Raw genomic sequence first — 17,848 nt, 5'->3', positions numbered from 1 at the left:
GGGACCTAAGAACCTATATGCCATGTGGTGAGGCCAAGAAAGTAAATAAATAAATATGACTGATGAATCCAGATCCAAAATAAGGCTGGAAAGAAGGTGGGGTCATCTTAACAAAGCTCTTGAATGCATAGGTGAGAAGCTGAGAGGCACTTGGGAGCCATGGAAAATTTGTTGAAGAAGGAGGCTGGTGACTTGATTTCCCAAGAGTTTGATATCAGTTTCATATCACCAGAATGCCAAGGGTTTGATCCCTGGGTTAGAAAGATCCTCTGGAGAAGGAAATGGCAATCCACTCCAGTATTCTTGCCTGGAGAATTCCATGGACAATGGAGCCTGGTGGGCTACAGTCCATGAAGTCCCAAAGAGCCAGACATGATTGAATGACTAAGCAGGTACACATGTGCCAAGGAGGCTGACCTTAAACAGCCAAGCCCGAGAGCTGTACCTCTCCTGGACAGCTACGGGCCTCAAACCCCACCTCCTACACCTTGTGAGGGATCCTCTCACTCTCAAAACTTTGTGAGTTTTCAGAGTTCATCAGAGGCAGCCCCTGCCCAGGTCTCAGCCTATCTGTGGCCATAAAAATAGGAGAAGGAATAAAGAAAGAATATGAGAAGCCATGGGGAAGCATAGGCTCTACTGTAGGACTGGTCAGGGTTCAATTGCTGGCACCATGACTCACTAGCTGGGTGACCTCGAACAACTTTAATAGACTGAATTTCAGCTTTCTAATCTTTAAAATGGGTCTATTAAGACTTGCCTGGCAGCACTGCCAGAACTAAACCAAGATATATCAAGTGCTTAGCCCAGGGGCTGGTACAGAGTGGGTGCTCCAAAAACCTATCTGGCCTGGTCTGATTCAGAAGATTCTGCCTGGAATTTCTTCTGACGGCCTCAAAGAAAGTCCATCCAGCAGCAGCAGGGAAAGCCCCATGTCCAGCTCCCCTTGGTCCACAGGAGAACTGCACAGCTGAGAAGAAGGTGAGTTTCTCAGCCCCTTCCTTCTCAGTGGGCAGGACTACCAACCCACCTTCAGTGGCAACATCCTCAATGTTGACCTTGTGTTCATGGGCCATGTAACCAAGGATGGAGAAGATGGCGAACCCAGAGATGAAGCTGGTGACACAGTTGATGGTGCTGGTCAGCAGGGCATCCCTGGGGAAAAGCAGCACTGTTAATTCAAGTTGTCTGACTCTCCACAACCCTCTCATAGGCCATCTATGGAATCCACGGCTTCGAATGCCATCCCCCCTTCAGTTTGCTGATGCCATCCAGACCCCAGTGCCCCACCATCCCTGGGTCAGAGCCTGTGGATGTAGGAAACAGGTCAACAACTGCTGGATAAAACACTCTGATACCAGAAACTGCTATCAAACTCTTGTTGGGAGACTGAATCAACAGTCTCCTTCTTCAACAAACTTTTCGTGGCTCCCCAGTGCCTCTCAACTTCTCAGCCAGGCATTCAAGAGCTTTGCTAAGATGACCTCACCTTCTTCCCAGCCTTCTTTCATGAGACTCTTGAACACGCACTCTCTGAGCAAGCCAGTGAATTTGCTGGTTCACAAACATACCACCTCTCCTGGCTCTGCTCATGCTGTTTGTGATCCACCCACTCCATGTCTGCCTATCCCAACCCTAACTCTCTACCAAGGCTCACCTCAAGTGCACCCTCTATGCTCTCATTGATCCTCTATCAGAGGGCTGATTGCCCCATTTCCTTAGCCTCCCCACAGCCTGTCCCACTGGCATGCATTCATCCTACTCTGCCTTGTACCAGGGATTCTGTCTTAAGCCTTTGACAGAGAGTGATGAAGCAGCCCCATCTGTGCCCCTGTCTGAAGCCTTCACAGCACTGGGCCAGCAGGAGGAAGCATTAAATGCTTACAGAGCCAGCTGATCTAGAGCACCGTCTTCTGACTCTCCTACCCTGAGCAGGCTTCTTATTCTTCCCTGTGGTCTTAAGTTCTGACCCTGCCAGGGCCCTCACCCCTCAAGCAACCAGCCTGGATACTCCGCTCTTGTCTGCCCCCCAGGCGTCAGATGGACAGGGGGCAGTGCTGGCTGCTCTGAAAGCCACAGTGTCCCTCTGTCACAGCTCTGCACTCCCATGATTTCCCAGGGTTAGTGGCCTCAACTATCCCAGTTCCTCAGCTTGCACTGCTTAAGTGTCCTGAAGTGACATATGTTTACCAGGACCCCCATAGGCCATGTCAGAGTTCATAGAACATCCAGGATGGTCTTTACTCTGCCTCATCTCACAGGGAACTAAACCCAAGAAGAAAATCTGACTTGTTTCAGACCAGAACCCTCTTTTCTACCCCTGTGAGGGTCCCTAGGATTTAGAGCTTTCTGGAATCCCAGGAAGGATCTTACCTGTAGCAGTTATTGTCAAATTTGTTGTAACTAGCAAATGCAATCAAGACTCCAAATCCAGCCCCCAAGGAAAAGAATATCTGAGTTGCAGCATCAATCCACACCTGAAATGGGCAGATAAAGACCATCACCCTCTGCTCCCAGAGAACTGGACTACCTCACTGCTCCAGACGGGCTGAGAAGCCCCAGGGATGCTCTTAGACTCAGGAAATGAGATCTAGCCAGAGATGGGCAGTCACACAACTCCTGCTCCCCAGCAGCCTGTACAAAATCACTGTGGAGAGGCTGGGGTCTCTCTGGCATCATCCAGCCTTGGGTGGTCATGAGTAAGCTCACCCTGGAGGAACTCACTGGCTCAATTTGATATTTTGATTTTCAAAGAAAGTTAAAAACGGGAAGTTAATAAACTAAATGTGGCTTTAAAGTGGATGTGGCAAGGGCAAAGGGTTAAGACTATCTCAGGTGTTATGGAGACAACAGCTTCAGGAAGGAGTTATGATTCCTAGTAGCTTCTACCAACCCACAGAGAGTGGGGACTCCTTGGTGGCCAATGGGGCTTACTTCCCTCATCTGATGGATGATGAAATTACATGGCTAGAAGCCTGGAGATCTGAGCTCCTCCAATTGCTCAGCCTCATCGTCTAGCCCTGGTCAATTTCACTATCTATATCTCAGTTTCCTCATCTGTACAATGGGTATAATTTTACCTAGCTCGCCAGGACTAAGCCACAATCAGAGCTATGAGACTTCGGTCATCTACCCACTTTGTAAGCAGAGGGTGTAACAAGACAAGCCATCTGATGAAGGAAGACAGAGCTGCTCCTTCAGATGTCAGGCTATTTCTACTGTTGGAAAAATTTAAGATATATAAACAGTGCAGAACAGATAGAACTCTGACTTGCTTCACAATTTACAAGGCTGATTTGTTTCCTATGCTGTTATTTTTCTGGCAGTTACTAAGGAAGCAGGTTTTTCTCTTGGTTATTGGGCTATAACACTGAGGTATGCCTGGAGAGTAGAAGCTGTGTCCCTCCTAAACCTCATTGGTCCTCCCTGCCAGGATATCGTGGGTTCAAAAAGAGTATGGGGATGTCTTTGGGGATTCTGAGGGGAATATGTTGAGGTGTTGTCACTGAGGAGCACATGAGTGAAGAGGTTGCAAATCATCTCAGCTGTGATCTGAAGATGCTCAAGGCCCTAGGAACCTCCAAGGTGTCTCTGCTCCTGGCCTCACCCCGCTGTTTTGGACTCCACTCCAAATTCACCCTACCTGCATGGTAGTCTCTGGGCAGGACAGTGAGCTAAAGTAGATGTGAGGAGAGACAGTCAGTAGAGTTTGGGTCCCCCCATGGCTGATGCTACTCCTTATGCTGACATCACAGACGGTACCAGAGGCCAGGGTTTGGACACCAGAGTAGAAATAGGTCTGGGGTGTTGGAGTGGGTTAGGGAGCCATGACACTGGGCAGGGGTAAGAACCCAGGACAGCATAGTGCTGTCTTTGAAAAGAGGGGGTCTGCAAAGGCCACTTAGTAGAACCACAGATTCCAGACCATCAGAGCTGGACAGGCTCACGGATACTGTTTGGGTGCAGATGAAACCGGTCTTTGGTCAGACGGAGATGCTGCCGCTCAGAGTGGGGAGGATCCATCCCAGGCCACACAGAGCACTGAGAACTCTCCTCACCCTGGCCCAAGGGTGGGTGGTCGCTGGGCACTGACCGTGGCCTCTTTTAGGCGGTAGAAGTCGATGTGCAGATAGGCGTTGATGCCATTGGAGGCGCCGGGCAGCGTGATGCCATGGACCAGGAGCACGAACAGCACGAGGTAAGGCAGCGTGGCCGTGATCCACACGACCTGGCAGTGGACAAGCTGGCCGTGAGAGCCTGGCTCTGATGCCCGCGTGGTGCAGGGCTGGGGTGAGGGAGCCAGTCACACCCTCCCACCACCTCCTTCCCATAGCGCACGTGCTAAAGGCTCCATCGCTAGGTCAGACCTGGGTCTCTCCAGGACAGAGTGGACAGACCAAGGCTGCACCTAGTGAGAAAGCCAGCCTGGAGGTGCTGCCACCAGGAAGCTAAGGGCAGCGAGAATGAAGACCAGGTTCTCGCGGTGCCCAAGGCCTCCTCTTCTACAAGCTGCCTGTACTGATGCCCAGGAAGAACTAGGCACCCCCACCTTTATGCCCTCCATTGTCCCTCTTCTCTCTCTGTCTTGTTTACCTTCATTCAAGCATATCCTCCTAAGCTCACTGCCCAAGGAGGGATGTGGTTGGGCAGAAAGTCCCATCCATAGCAGTTCCTTCTTTTGGGCACATACAATTTAGGGCAAATACAAACTGCCCTGTCCAGAAACCTGTAAGGGAAGAGGCTGACCCCAGACTAAGAGACACTTGCCCGTCTTGCCCAAGCTGAAGAAACAGAGAAGTGGGGAGAGGAGAAGGTTGTGTGGCTTCCTCTTTGTTCCTTCTCACCCCTGACTATACACGAGAATACTCTGGGGGAAAGTATAGACTGAAAATGTCAAAGTTCAGATTCCATTTTTGGAGTTTCTGATTGGATTGGTCTGGGGTGGGTGCTGCACTTCAGGCTTTAAAAGCTCCCCTTGGCACTTTCCTGGTGGTCTAGCAGCTAAGACTCCATGCTCCCAATGCTGGGGGCCTGGGTTCGATCCCTGGTTGGGAAACTAGACCTCACACTCTGCAACTAAGAGTACAATGCTGCAACTAAGGATCCTGAATGCTGCAATTAAGACTTGGCATAGCCAAATAAATAAATATATATATATATAATTTTTTTTTAAAGCTCTCCCAGGTTGCAGGGGACAAAGATAGATGAGGAACATTTATGAAGCGATTTCCACCTGCTAGCCCAGCACCGAGGACCTCTCACCCCATCCTCCCAACTGCCCTAGAGGCTGGCAGGACCATTAATGGGTCTCACTTTGCAGGTGAGGACACTGAAGCTTAAGGGGCATCATTCATCCTGAGGGAATGATGGTGTCTGGACTCCAACACAGGTCATCTGACCACAAAGCTGTGTTCTTAATCCTTCATGCTACTTTATGTTTGAGCCCCAGGTTCAAGTCTTTTCTGTCAAGACTCCTATGAAACCCCGTCTGTCTCTTGGCCTCAGCGTCCCCATTTGTACAAGCACCTGGAGTAGATGGTCTTGGAGAACCTTTTAGATCAGCATTTAGATGTTCAGTACAGGCTTGTAGTTACTAAGGCTGGTTGAGCCAAGGACTACTAGTTGGAGGAGGCAGACAGGATTCCAGGGCAGCAAACAGCACTGTGTTTGACACCCTTGTCTGACGCCCTGGGGGCTAACTGACTCCTGACTCAAACCTCCAGCCTCCACCCTGCACTGGTCAGTGGGCCAGGGTCACAGAGTGTGGTCTGTGGTAACCCCGTTCCCTGAATCAGACTGTACTCGCCCCTCGACATCCCAGGCGCCAGCTGTGAAGTCATGCACCTTCCTAAACAGAGCCTTCACCAGCCAAGACAGAAAGTGTGAACATTTGCAATTCATCCCAGGCCAGTTCTGTGGCTGGGGCAGCCTGCTAAGAGAAGGTCCGTATTCTGTTCTAGATGTAGTCTGGGAAGAAATAAGCAACACTTGTGGTTTTCTCATGAGCCAAAGTATAAAAACAAAGAGCACAGCACTATCCTGTGTGAAGCTCCTTATTCTAGAAAGCCCCTCCCCATGGACCGCAGGGCCCCTTGCCCACTCAGCTGCCAGAACACTGGGGGACTTAAGCAAAATGTGGGCGGGGACTTTGGGTGACGTATCTTCATCTGGGGCGGGGCTTCCTAGGGCAACACCCCTGCCCTGCCAGGCCCCTCACTACACTCCTCAGGGGAGGGGATGAGTCCTCCTCTGAAGGTACCTTTGTATAAAGGAATGAAACATGTTCAGCTCCACTCCTTTTCTCTTTAGCATCGGTCCCCTCAGAGACAACTCCTGCCTGCTCCAGCCAAGTGCTAAACCAGCTGGGGCAGGCTGTACCCCTTCAGCGAAGGTAATAGGAAACTTAATTTGGGGCTGCAATATTAGAAATGCGTGGTGGCCCCTCACACAGGCTGGCAGCAGCAGTAAAACTCATACACCTTCTGCATCTCTGTTGTCTGCAGAGGCCAGAAGAGCCCTGCTCCAGACCCCCAGGAGAGGCACGAAGAGGCTGGATGAGGCTGGCCTGGGGCTTCTGTGGCTTCGCTTGCAGTTCCTTCCATTGACAACGCCTTCCTTCTGTTCCATCTCCACCTGCCCCTGTCCTTTGAGTTCTATCCCAAATGACACCTTCTGCATGGTCTTTGCACACCCTCTCAGTTTGATGAACTTCCTTCTGCCACTAATGCAGCTTTTTGGACCATAGGAACCATGGTAAGAAAAACCTTATATATTAAGACACATGGATTGCTATACCTGAATCACAAATTCCACAAGACAGCCCTTACTTTACTACAGGCAATGTACACTGCTATTATCTAGACAATTTCATTTTGAAAAACTGTGGTGACCCCCTAAATTGATTTAATGACAGTTGAAAAACCCAAAGATTGTATCTCAAAGTGCAACCTGACTACCTGTTGAAAAATTATCTTCAAGGTAAAGAAAGTTAAGTTTTTATAAAAGCAAGATCTGTAATAGTATGCATAGTTTGTGACCATTAGTGTTTTTGGAAATGGATGGGGATGCAAGAACGAATGTGATTGGCCTACACCTGCCTGTAACACACATAATACTACAATCCACTGAATCTGTCATATTTACTCTTGCATCACTAATACTAGCACCAAGCCTGGCACATAGGAGGTATCCATAAATGCTTAAAAAGTTGAAGTGGATCCAAAAGAACATTTAGTGAGGTTCCCCAAACTCATTTACCCACCCACCCTTCTTCCTACCTTCCCTTCTTCCCTCATTAGTTCTTCAATAAATATTTACTGAAGACCTACTATGTGTCAGGTATTGGGATGGTTGTGGTCCAATCCTGGCTCTGCTCTTAGAATTCCTCCAAGCCCTGGTCTGCATTTCATTTGGGTTCTTCCTTGGAGCAGATACCATGTCTCCAACATTCTAAGAGGAAGTTCCACTTCAAGCTCTTCTTGACAGATTTCATTCTCATTTGCTGCTGGTGCCTTGCTGCCATCTTTGCTATCTATCACTTAACCAAGACTCTAGGAGAACCACAGAGATGCCTGATGCATCCCACTTTCCAAAATTAGTTGCCTAATGAAGCTTCTCATAAATTCAGGCTGCCTGATTATGATAGGTTGTTGCCTTGTAACTCCCAATGAACACACACTCCGTGTGTTCCATGTTGACTCTGGGCTTTACCACAAGACTTATTTTGGCCCCTGGGACAATAGCAAGCATGATGTAAAGACAGACTGGAAGAGCTGCTTGCACATTAGGGTTTGTTTCCTTGGAACATGCTCTTGGAACTCAGCCACTACGCTGTAAGAAGCCTAAGCCACACAGCAAAACTATGTGGAAACAACCCAAGGTGCTCGGGTTGACAGCTCCAGTTGAGCTCCTAACCAGTACCAACTGCCCTCAATGAGTATGTGCCATCTTAAAGGTTCCAGCCCAGTCATGCCCCCAGACATGTAGCCCAAGCAATATCATATGGAGAAAAAGAACCATCTTGCTGAGCCAAGTCAACTCAAAGAATCATGAGAGACAATAAAATGACTGTTATTTTTCCATCATGAAATCTTGAGCTCTTTTATTGCACAGCAATAGCTAACCAAAACACTAGATAGAATATTTTCCAGCTACAGCCTCTTTAATACAGCCAAGCTCTACATAGACCCATAGGGTCCAAATGAAGTTGTTGTTCTCATGATGTTTCTCAGGCTCAGAATCGATGTGGGTGATGACCTGATTATACTCCACCCTGAGGGGCTGGCTATGGGGAGCAGTGTCACCTAAGTCAGAACACCAACTCTGGCAAGCTGTCCTAGGTCATCTAATGCTGTACTCCTCTCCCTAGGAAACCTAAACTCTTGTGAGCACTCAGCACTGTGTCAGAGGATGTCCCAGGATTCATCCAGATATCTTCTAGAGCATTCCATTTCACTCAAAGATTCAGGGGTGAGAATGATCAATTTTATAGTGAAGGAAATGGTTATATTCTAGAGAAGGCTGCAACACTGGCATTTTAGTCCCACAGAATTTAAGATTTATCAAGTACATGTCAATAGATTGCTTTGGGCTTTGGGTGTCCTCATTCCCTGGTCTCTGCTCTTAGGGAAGCTTTGGTGGAAAAGTGTGAGGAACCCTGATCCACTCACACCCCCTCACCCTACTGTTGGAGAGCCCGGAGCTTAGGAAAGGGAAGGGATTTGTCCGAGGTCTCCAGCAAGCTGGTGGCAGAGCTGGGGTGAAAACTCAGACTTTGTTCTTCTAGCATCACCTTTTCCTTTCACCAACTACCTGAATTACAGGTAGAAAAAACATCTTTTTTTTTTTTTTTTGAGGCCAACCTCCCAACTAAAAGAGAAACAAAGACATTACCTTTCCTGATGTCTTCACTCCTTTCCAGAGGCTAAAAAACAGGACGATGACAACGATGATCAGACAGAGCAAAAGCTGCCACTGGGGCAGGCCAATGTCATGAATCCCACTGCTCTCATGCAGATGCAGGACACCACGCCTGCCGGGGAAGATGGTATCATCAGGGAGGCTGACCTAGGCCTTGACCGCAGGCCAGTCCTTGAAAGTGCACATCGATGGAGACGGGCCCGGGCTGCCCCAGTCCCTGCCCCGCAGCACCTGGACCTGCTCTGTGCAGTCACAGCCTGTGCTTAGCACTGCCCTGCTCTAGCCAGCAAGTCTTCTTGGAAGACACCCCCACCCAAGGCTGTTCTTTAAACAGTTACAAAAGTTTTCAACATAATAAATATCTCTGCTTGCCAGGTCCTGGAGAGATGGTGGTGAATAAACAGAGGAAAGGTCTCTGTCCTCACAGCACTCACAGGCTAAAGCAGTGGATATTGGAACATCTGGCAATGTCTGGAGATATCTTTGATTGTCACAACTTGGGCAGAAGGCATCTAGAGCAGTGGACCCCAACCTTTTTGGCACCAGGGACCAGTTTCATGGAAGACAGTTTTTCCATGAGTTCAAGTGCATTATATTTATTTCATACTTTATTTCTATTATTATTATGTCAGCTCTACCTCAGATCATCAGGCATTAGATCTCAGAGGCTGGGGACCGCTGATCTAGAGGACAGAAAAGTGGAACACCCTACAATGCACAGGATAACATCCTATACGGCACGAAACAGCCTCCAAAATTCCCATGTTACTGAGCTTAAGAATCCCTGGCCTGGAGACTAAGAAGTAAACATTTCTCCTATTTTACTCAAACTAAACGTATGTATATCCTCTGCCTTAGCAATTCTACTCCTGAGTATCTGTCCAATAGAAACATATACACATGTTCATCAAAAGACATGGTGTAGAATGTTCACAGCGGCATTGTCCATAACAACTCCAAATTGCAAAATACTCAAATATCTATCAACAGTAGACTAGATAAATTATGACATATCCATAAAGTAGAACATTATACAGCAACTAACTCTGTATGGATGAATCTCACACACATAATTTCACGAGAAAGAAGTCAAAACCAAAAGAGGGCTGCTGGGGGCTGGTGACAAGGCTGTGGACAAGGAGGTGATGGCTCCAGCCACGTAGAACTCCTGGGTGACAACAGCTGGTGCAAACATTCCCCACCTTGAGCTTTTTTTCCCTCTCCAGTAAAAGGGCTCTCAAGAGGTTTACATTGCAGAATATGAGATAGTGCTAGAACTCAGGAAATGCTCAACACCAATGATCATTGGAACTACCAATCTGATTGAGTCCCAGCCTTCAAGGGAACAGTAGGCATCAACAAAGAAGCTGAGGGGGGCCCAGAAAATTCAGCCAAGGGAGTCAGCAGGGCAGGCTTCACAGAGTGGGTATCTGGTGCTTTCTCTGCAGGCCCATGGGAGAGCAGGTGAGTTGAGCTGGAATGCCTGGGTGTGGTAGGAGTGAGATGGGGAAGGTGTGGTGTTGACAGGCCTACAGAGAAGTCTGCAGTGAGTGAATGAGCAGAGCTGTGTGACTGATCAAGGCTCACCAAGACCTGTGTTCCCATCCCTAGAACAGCCTTCATCCTGACCGCCCCGGGGCAGGATGTCATGGCTGTAAGCTACTCAACCTGCATCAGCTTCCCCAGCAATGAGTCTCCATGTCTGGTCCCTCCTAATATTATCTCTTGATCTGCTACCATCACCCCATCCTCAGGGCCCAATGTCAAGCCAGACCCATATTCCCTTCCTTCAGGACTGCTATAAAAACCTCCCCACTCCCCATCATCCCAGTCTCTCCAGTCAGTGTCCTTAAATCCACAGGCTATGCTGCTGTAGAACCATCTGACTCATCTCAAGTTGTGTTCTAACCTTGTCAGTCTCCTGCCCCCCAATCCTCAGAAGCTCTTTATCATCTAAAACAATGGTTCTCATGGGGTGCAAATTTGCCCCTGCCTTCTCCAGACATTGGGCAACATCTGGGGACATTTTTGGTTGTCATAGCTGGGGGGCAGGGTGGGTGTTGCTGGTATCTAGTGGGAAGAGGCCAGGGATAAGCTAGACATCCAAAATGCACAGGAGAGCCATCCCTCTACAACATGGAATTATCCAGCCCCAGATGTCAAAAGTATCAAGGTTGTGAAATCCTGGTCAAGAGGATAAAAAAAAAAAAAAATTAAAGGCTTTCAGAATCTGAGGCCTTTCAGTATTGTCCTGTGCCAAGTGCATCCCCCTGCCTTGCCACATCATGCTTTTGGCTCCTTGTGACCGCCAGCCACTTGTCATTCCCCAGTTATATGAAGCTCTCATCGCTCTGGGCCTTGGAACTATCTGTTCCTTTCTGCCTAGAATACACTTTCTGGCCCAATGTGTCTTCCTGGCAAACTTCTCTCCCTGCTAGTCTCAGCTCTAAAATGATGCCCTAGCTGAGGCCCACTCTCCTGTCCTGAGAAGGAGGGAGAGGAAGAGAGAAAGAGGGGGGAGGAGACAGAGAGGGAGAGAGAAAGGTGGGGGAGAAAGTGAGACAGAGAGAGGGAGGAAGTGAGGGAGGGCGGAAGAGGAAGATGAAGAAAAGGAGGAAGAGGAGGAGGAGGAAGTGGAGGAAGAGAATGGGTTGGAGGAGGGGAGGGAAGTGAAGAGAAGTGAAGAAGAGAGACTGGGCATGTCTAAAAAGACAGAGAACTAGAATCAGGTACTGAACCCATCTGACTCTTAATCCTGCTTCTTTCCATTGCTTTACATACAATCAAGTGTTAAATGGTATGAGTAAGCATTTGGCCAATTTGGGGGAAAAAAAAGGCTCTGAACCAACTGTGCTTGCCCTGAAACATGCTAAAATGACTCCAGCATCCCATCAGATGGCTGACATGCCCCCTAACCAGTCCAGTGACTCACATGTGTGCAACGTCCACTTTAAGGTTTGCAGTGGTTGTCTAGCTATTTCATCAGTGAAAAAAGCTAGACTCCAGAGCTGATTTCCAAGAAAAGAGAATCCAGCCTCCTCCCCACTAGAGGCCCCAAGCCTTGGGGGTTAGGACAAGTAACTTGGGTTTGTTGCAGTTTTCCAGCAGTTTAATGAAAATGAATCATCGTTAAGCATATGATCCAGACTTTCCGAAGTCTGCGGGCCAAACGGGCTCAGATCTCACTTGACATTTAAGCGCAGAGGGTTAGTGCTGGGGTGGAGGGAGAGGTCTTTTCCCAACCAGGAACAGGAAGAGAATAGAAGTTTTTTATTCCTGGTGCGTGTTCACCAAGGGTGCCCTTTTACAGATAGAGTTACAGAGCATCATGGTTTCTTTTTGCCTCGGGCTGTTTGGCTTCAGGCCTGGATCCTGGGGAGTATTGCAGTTTTGTTCCCTTAAATGATATGTTCAGTTCATCAGCTTAAACGAACACAAGATGGTAAGAGAATTGGCCAGCAGGCTCCAAGGAAAGTAAAAAAAAAAAAAAAACCCAGCTAGCCTCCTCAGGGTTGGCACTGGGAGTCCTACTTGCTGGGTTCCCAAACTGAAAGTGAGTAACTTTTAAAGCAGAAGCATTTAGATAAAAGGGCCATTAAAAACAAATCCCAGAGGCAGCTCATGACTCAGAGACTGAGAAGCACACAAAAGCAGCCTGAAGGTGAGAAAGAGATGCATGAGAAGGGCTCCGATCTACCCACAGACACCTCTGCACTCCTGTCCCAAATACACCCCACTGGAGACTCTGAAAGGACAGAGAAGACAGAGAAGAGGCTCACGGATGGAGTGAGAGCCTCCACCCAGACAGCCTGGATTCAGATCCCTTCCGCCACTTCCCTAGAACCTGAACCACCACATTCTTGTCTGTAAAACAGGAGTAATTTCCACCTCTGTGAACTGTGAAGACTAAGTGGGACGTGGACAGGAGGAGATGCTGATGCCTGGATCACAGCAGATACCAGACTTGGGGTGGAGGTGGGGGCACTTAAAAGGATGGAGGAGAGGAGGGAAGGTGGAGGAGAGGATGGGAAGGGAGCTCTATAGAGCAAAAAGCTGCTGAAAATAAGTCTTGGACTCTGCCCTCAACGACATCCCCCAAGAGAATCAGCCCAACGCAAAAGAATTCCCTTTTCTACCTTCTCACAGCCAAGCTCGAGGAAGTTTAAGGCTGTAATTAAAGCAACCAGAGTCTCAAAACCCAACTCACCTCTCCTTCCTCCAGCAGCAGATCTGCTGGCCATGAAGATGTCAGAGGAGGAATCAAATAACAACCAGGCTAGAGATGAGGCTATCATTTTCCATTTTAATTTATAAGGACCAGGGTTACCAAAAGCAAAAAGAAAAATCGTGGATTTTCCTCTATCATGAGATGATAAAGGAGAAAGCCCAGAACCAATTACATGTATCAGCAGCACCCTCAGCTCCATTATCCTCTACCATTCCAAACTGCACTCATAAACTGGGAAGACCTAAAACCTCTACCAGCAAGCTCTCCAGGGGTTCTGGGATTGTCTGAGGCCACACCCCCTCAGGAGAAAACTAAAGGAGGCCCTAGATTTTCCATGACATGATACTGTAAGTATGTCAGACTGACCCCAGTAAGAATCTGTCAGAGATGGGAGAGTGCAGTGGCCAAGACAGGGGCTGTCAACCTTGGCTGGATATTAGAATCAGTGGAGGAACTGTTAATAAAATCCCTGGACCACAGTTGCACCTGGACCAATAAAATGAATCTCGAGGCACAGCATCCAGGCACCAGTGTGTTTTAAGGCTCTCCAGGTGGTTCCAGTGAGCAGCCAGTGTTTAGCATCACTGGGCTGAGAGCTTGGACTTTGAAGCCAGACTTCCTAGATTCAAACTCACTTCAAATGGCACTTCTAAATGCATGGCTGGGACATAATCGAAGCTGGATAAATGTTAGTTTTGATGACAATAATAATTTGATATCATAATAGCCATTCAAAATGTCTGGAATCCAATATAACACAGAGGTGAAGCCTGCAGGCTCTCGAGTTTCACTGCCTGGAAAGGCACGGGCTAGGGTGAAGAGAGCGAGGATCATGGAACAAAGGGTAAGGAGGAGCTCTCTCTCAAGAGTCCAGCAGGTGCCATCTGCCAGGGTCCAAATCTTGACTCTGCACAGGACTAGCCGTGTGACCATGGGCCAGTGATTTACTGTTGCATCTGCAAAATGAAGCTAATGTTTGCAGCGGAGTTATGTACGGAAGAGTTACAGAAACCTCATGGGGTTGGTGTGAGGTTTACATTGATATAATACATACAGAGAAGTGAGCAGAAAGCCTGATGCACATGGTAAGTGATTAGCTGTTGATGTGATGGAGAGGAAGACAGGGATGATGGTATTAACTTAAATAGATGCTCACTTCAAATTATAGCGGTTCTTTAGATTCTTTGGGGGCTGTAGAAGGATTTCAAGTTCTATGACAACTGTGGACCCTCTCCCCACAGAGTTTCCAAATCTATATAATTGTGCACTTGGTCCTGAAAGTCCACAGGAAACACAGATGGAGGCAGGTGGACATGTAGGTCCAGGATGCTTAGCAAAATCTCAGCCTCCATGGCTCATGGAGGGTACTTCCTGGGTCCTGAGAACCCCGACTCCCCTCCCCTGGACCCCAGGAGGCAGCAGACTTTCCAGAGGCCACCTTTAACCACATCAAATCTCCTTGGTCCAACTGCACCGAGATGGCAAAAGTGGGAATGGTCCTAAGGAACCCCATTCTCTGGATAACCCCACTCTCTGGTCTGTGGTTTAGCAAATACACAGAACCAGAGAAGACTGGCCCTGAATTTGTAAACTTGTCTTTTTTCATGCTCTAGACTTGCACTGTCCAAGGAAGCAACTGGATGTTTAAATGTAAATGAGGGAAATTTCCTGGTTAAGAATCGCTGTGCAATGAAGGGGATGTGGGTTCAATCCCTGGCCAGGGAACTCAGGCACTGATTGCCATGGATCAATTAAACCCACATGCCACAATTACTGAGTCCCAGCGCCACAACTAGAGAATCCACCCGCCACAACAGAAGGTCCTGCATGAGGCAACTAAGACCTGATACAGCCAAATAAACAAATACTTTAAAATGTAAATGAATGAAAATTAAATAAAATTAAAAATTCAACTTCTCCGTCACACTAGCCACATCTCAACTATTCACTAACCACATGTGGCATGTGGCTACTGCACTGGGCCGTGCAAACACAGGACATTTCTATCATCGTGGGCATTCTCCTGGGCAGCACTGCTCCAGACCAGGGGTCAACAAGCCACGCCCCCTGAAACTCGGCTGTGACCTATTGAGTGATGCCTGTGAGCTACAGATGGTTTCTATCATTTTAAAGGGTAAAATTAAATAAAGAATATGCAAGATAGGTGTTTGGCCCGCAAGGCCCAAAATGTAATCTTTTACTGGAAAGTTTTCTAACCACTACTCTAGACCATGTGTCCCTTGAGAGTGAGGTTCGAGTGGGATTTACCTGTCCTGCCCCACACCTTGTGCCAGGGACTTTCTGCTTATCTGCTAACACTTGTGCAGGGATTGCTAAAATGGGGCTCACCCCCATCCCCTGAGGGATAAAGACAATAGATGCTACATTCTGAAGGGACCACTATGCAAACTTTCAAAATTAGATGGCTGAGAAGTTGACTATCACCAACCTCAAGGACTTCAAAGGATGGAGTAGAGGTTGAAAGGGTTCAAGGAAGCAACAAAATAAATAATGACGGTTATGGGTTAAACCACAGAATAAAATAAACTCCAATGAGCACATACAGACAGAAATGAGTAAATAAATGAATGGACAGATAAGAGAAAAGGGACAACTTTTCCCTTCAATTAATCTAGAGGGAATGATGAGACTAGAAATCACTTTGGACAAACACTATAACAATAATTCTCATTTGTGGGACTTCCCTGGTGGTCCAGTGGCTAAGACTCTGAGCTCCTGGTGCAAAGAGCCCAGGTTTGATCCCTGGTCAGGGAACTAGATCCCACATGCCACAACTACGAGTTTGCATGCGACATCTAAATATCCTGTGTACCTCGCCAACGTCAGGCCTGTGGTGGCTGCTGAGGACACGTTACAAGGACTGACGTGGCCCCTTCCTCTCCAGTGGTGTCCTTTAGTGTTTGGCTCAGGTTCTGCCCAGTACAGGTCTTGATGTGAACAGTACAGGTCCCCATGCGAACAGGACGAGGGGTCAAGGACTTACTCGTAAAACTCTGCTGCAGGTGTGAACTTGTACTTGGAGTACTTGGTGTGGTTGCCCAGCACTGAGCTGTTGAGGAGCTTGGGGTCTGTGCAGTTGGGGCTGTTCCAGGCGTGGCCGCAGTCAGTCCAGGGCAGGTTCGGGGTGAAGGAAGAGAAGAGGTAGTAGAGGGACCAGGCGATAATGACGTTGTAGTAGAAGCCAACGTAGAGGGCGATGAGGATCACAGCGTAGCCAACTCCTGGGTGGGGGGCACAGCGGGTCAGGCAGGGGCTTCCCTAGGCCCACTCTCCCTCCCAGAGCCATGTCTCCAGGGAAGCTGGCTCCAACCATTGCACTACCCACCCCTACGCCTGTCTTTTTTCTGTAGCAGACCGTCAGGGCCTAAATCCCCCGGGCAGAAGAATGCAGTGGGGGGAGGGGAGTGGGAGATAGTTAGGGAGTTTGAGATCGACATGTACACACTGCTATATTTAAAATGGATAACCAACAAGGTCCTAGTGTACAGCACATGGAACTCTGCTCAATGTTATTGGTAGCCTGGATGACAGGGGAGTTTGGAGGAGAATGGATACGTGTATATGTATGGCTGAGCCCCTTCGCTGTCCACCTGAAACTATCACTACATTGTTAACTGGCTATACTCCAACATAAAACAAATTCCCCAGGCACCCACCATCCCTTTGCCTGAGGGCTCTCTCTTGCCACTGGAGCCCATCTGTCCACTCATAAGGCAGGACAGAAATGCCAGGATTTTACTGCTCCCAGGGAGCAGCCAGGCCAGGTGTTGGAGTACAAGTATCCCAGCTCCCGCTATAACTTCAAGTGAGCATCTATTTAAGTTAATACCATCATCCCTGTCTTCCTCTCCATCACATCAACAGCTAATCACTTACCATGTTCATCAGGCTTTCTGCTAACTTCTCTGTATGTATTATATCAATGTAAACCTGACACCAACCCAGTGTCTGGAATCCATATTTCCAGACTTTCTGCTGCTAAGTCGCTTCAGTCGTGTCCGACTCTGTGAGACCCCATAGACGGCAGCCCACCAGGCTTCCCCGTCCCTGGGATTCTCCAGGCAAAAACACTGGAGTGGGTTGCCATTTCCTTCTCCAATGTATGAAAGTGAAAAGTGAAAGTGAAGTTGCTCAGTCATGTCCGACTCTTAGCAACCCCATGGACTGCAGCCTACCAGGCTCCTCCGCCCATGGGATTTTCCAGGCAAGAGTACTGGAGTGGGGTGCCATTGCCTTCTCCATCCAGACTTTCTAGGCTATAGCTATTCCTGACATCTCCAAAGTGCTCCGTGTAACTTTGAATGGTGGATGTGCTTGACCTTGCCAATACTTATAAATTCCACAAGAGAGCTGGTCTACCAAGGATCCCACCTTTGGAGTAGATTCTCCAGGGGCACACAGAAGTCTTTTAGAACAACCTCTGACTCCTTCTTTACCTTTGAAGAATGGGCAGATTTTCCACACGGTGGCTGCCCCTTCCCGGTTGTACTGGCCCAGAGCCAGCTCCATGTAGAAGAGGGGCATCCCAGCGATGATGAGGAACAGGGTGTACGGGATCAGGAAGGCACCTGGGGGACATGGAGGCAGAGCATGAGCCCCAAGACCCCTGTCCAGCCTTGGGCCTGCCCCTCAGAGTGTGTGGATCAATGTTGGTCAGAGTTGTAAGGGTTGTCATTCATC

The 17,848-nt window shown here is 48.3% G+C and overlaps 1 protein-coding gene across 3 annotated transcripts in view; it reads right to left on the bottom strand.

The window, feature by feature from the left end:
- The window catches only part of SLC6A2 (solute carrier family 6 member 2), a 41,743-nt gene that overhangs the window by 12,917 nt on the left and 10,978 nt on the right, over positions 1-17,848 (bottom strand). For all 3 annotated transcript variants that reach the window (XM_025268681.2, XM_025268683.2, XM_025268682.2), the window contains exons 2-7: positions 17,605-17,736; positions 16,152-16,389; positions 8,893-9,031; positions 4,094-4,228; positions 2,374-2,477; positions 1,031-1,155 (exon numbers count right to left, since the gene is read on the bottom strand). In XM_025268681.2, coding sequence (XP_025124466.2) covers positions 1,031-1,155; positions 2,374-2,477; positions 4,094-4,228; positions 8,893-9,031; positions 16,152-16,389; positions 17,605-17,736 — 873 coding nt within the window. The remainder of the gene's footprint in view (positions 1-1,030; positions 1,156-2,373; positions 2,478-4,093; positions 4,229-8,892; positions 9,032-16,151; positions 16,390-17,604; positions 17,737-17,848) is intronic.

This window comes from Bubalus bubalis, chromosome 18 (genome assembly GCF_019923935.1).
Source record: "Bubalus bubalis isolate 160015118507 breed Murrah chromosome 18, NDDB_SH_1, whole genome shotgun sequence".
Classification (NCBI taxonomy): domain Eukaryota; kingdom Metazoa; phylum Chordata; class Mammalia; order Artiodactyla; family Bovidae; genus Bubalus; species Bubalus bubalis.
Note: the sequence above shows the minus strand (reverse complement) of the source record. Positions and strands in the feature narration are given on the sequence as shown.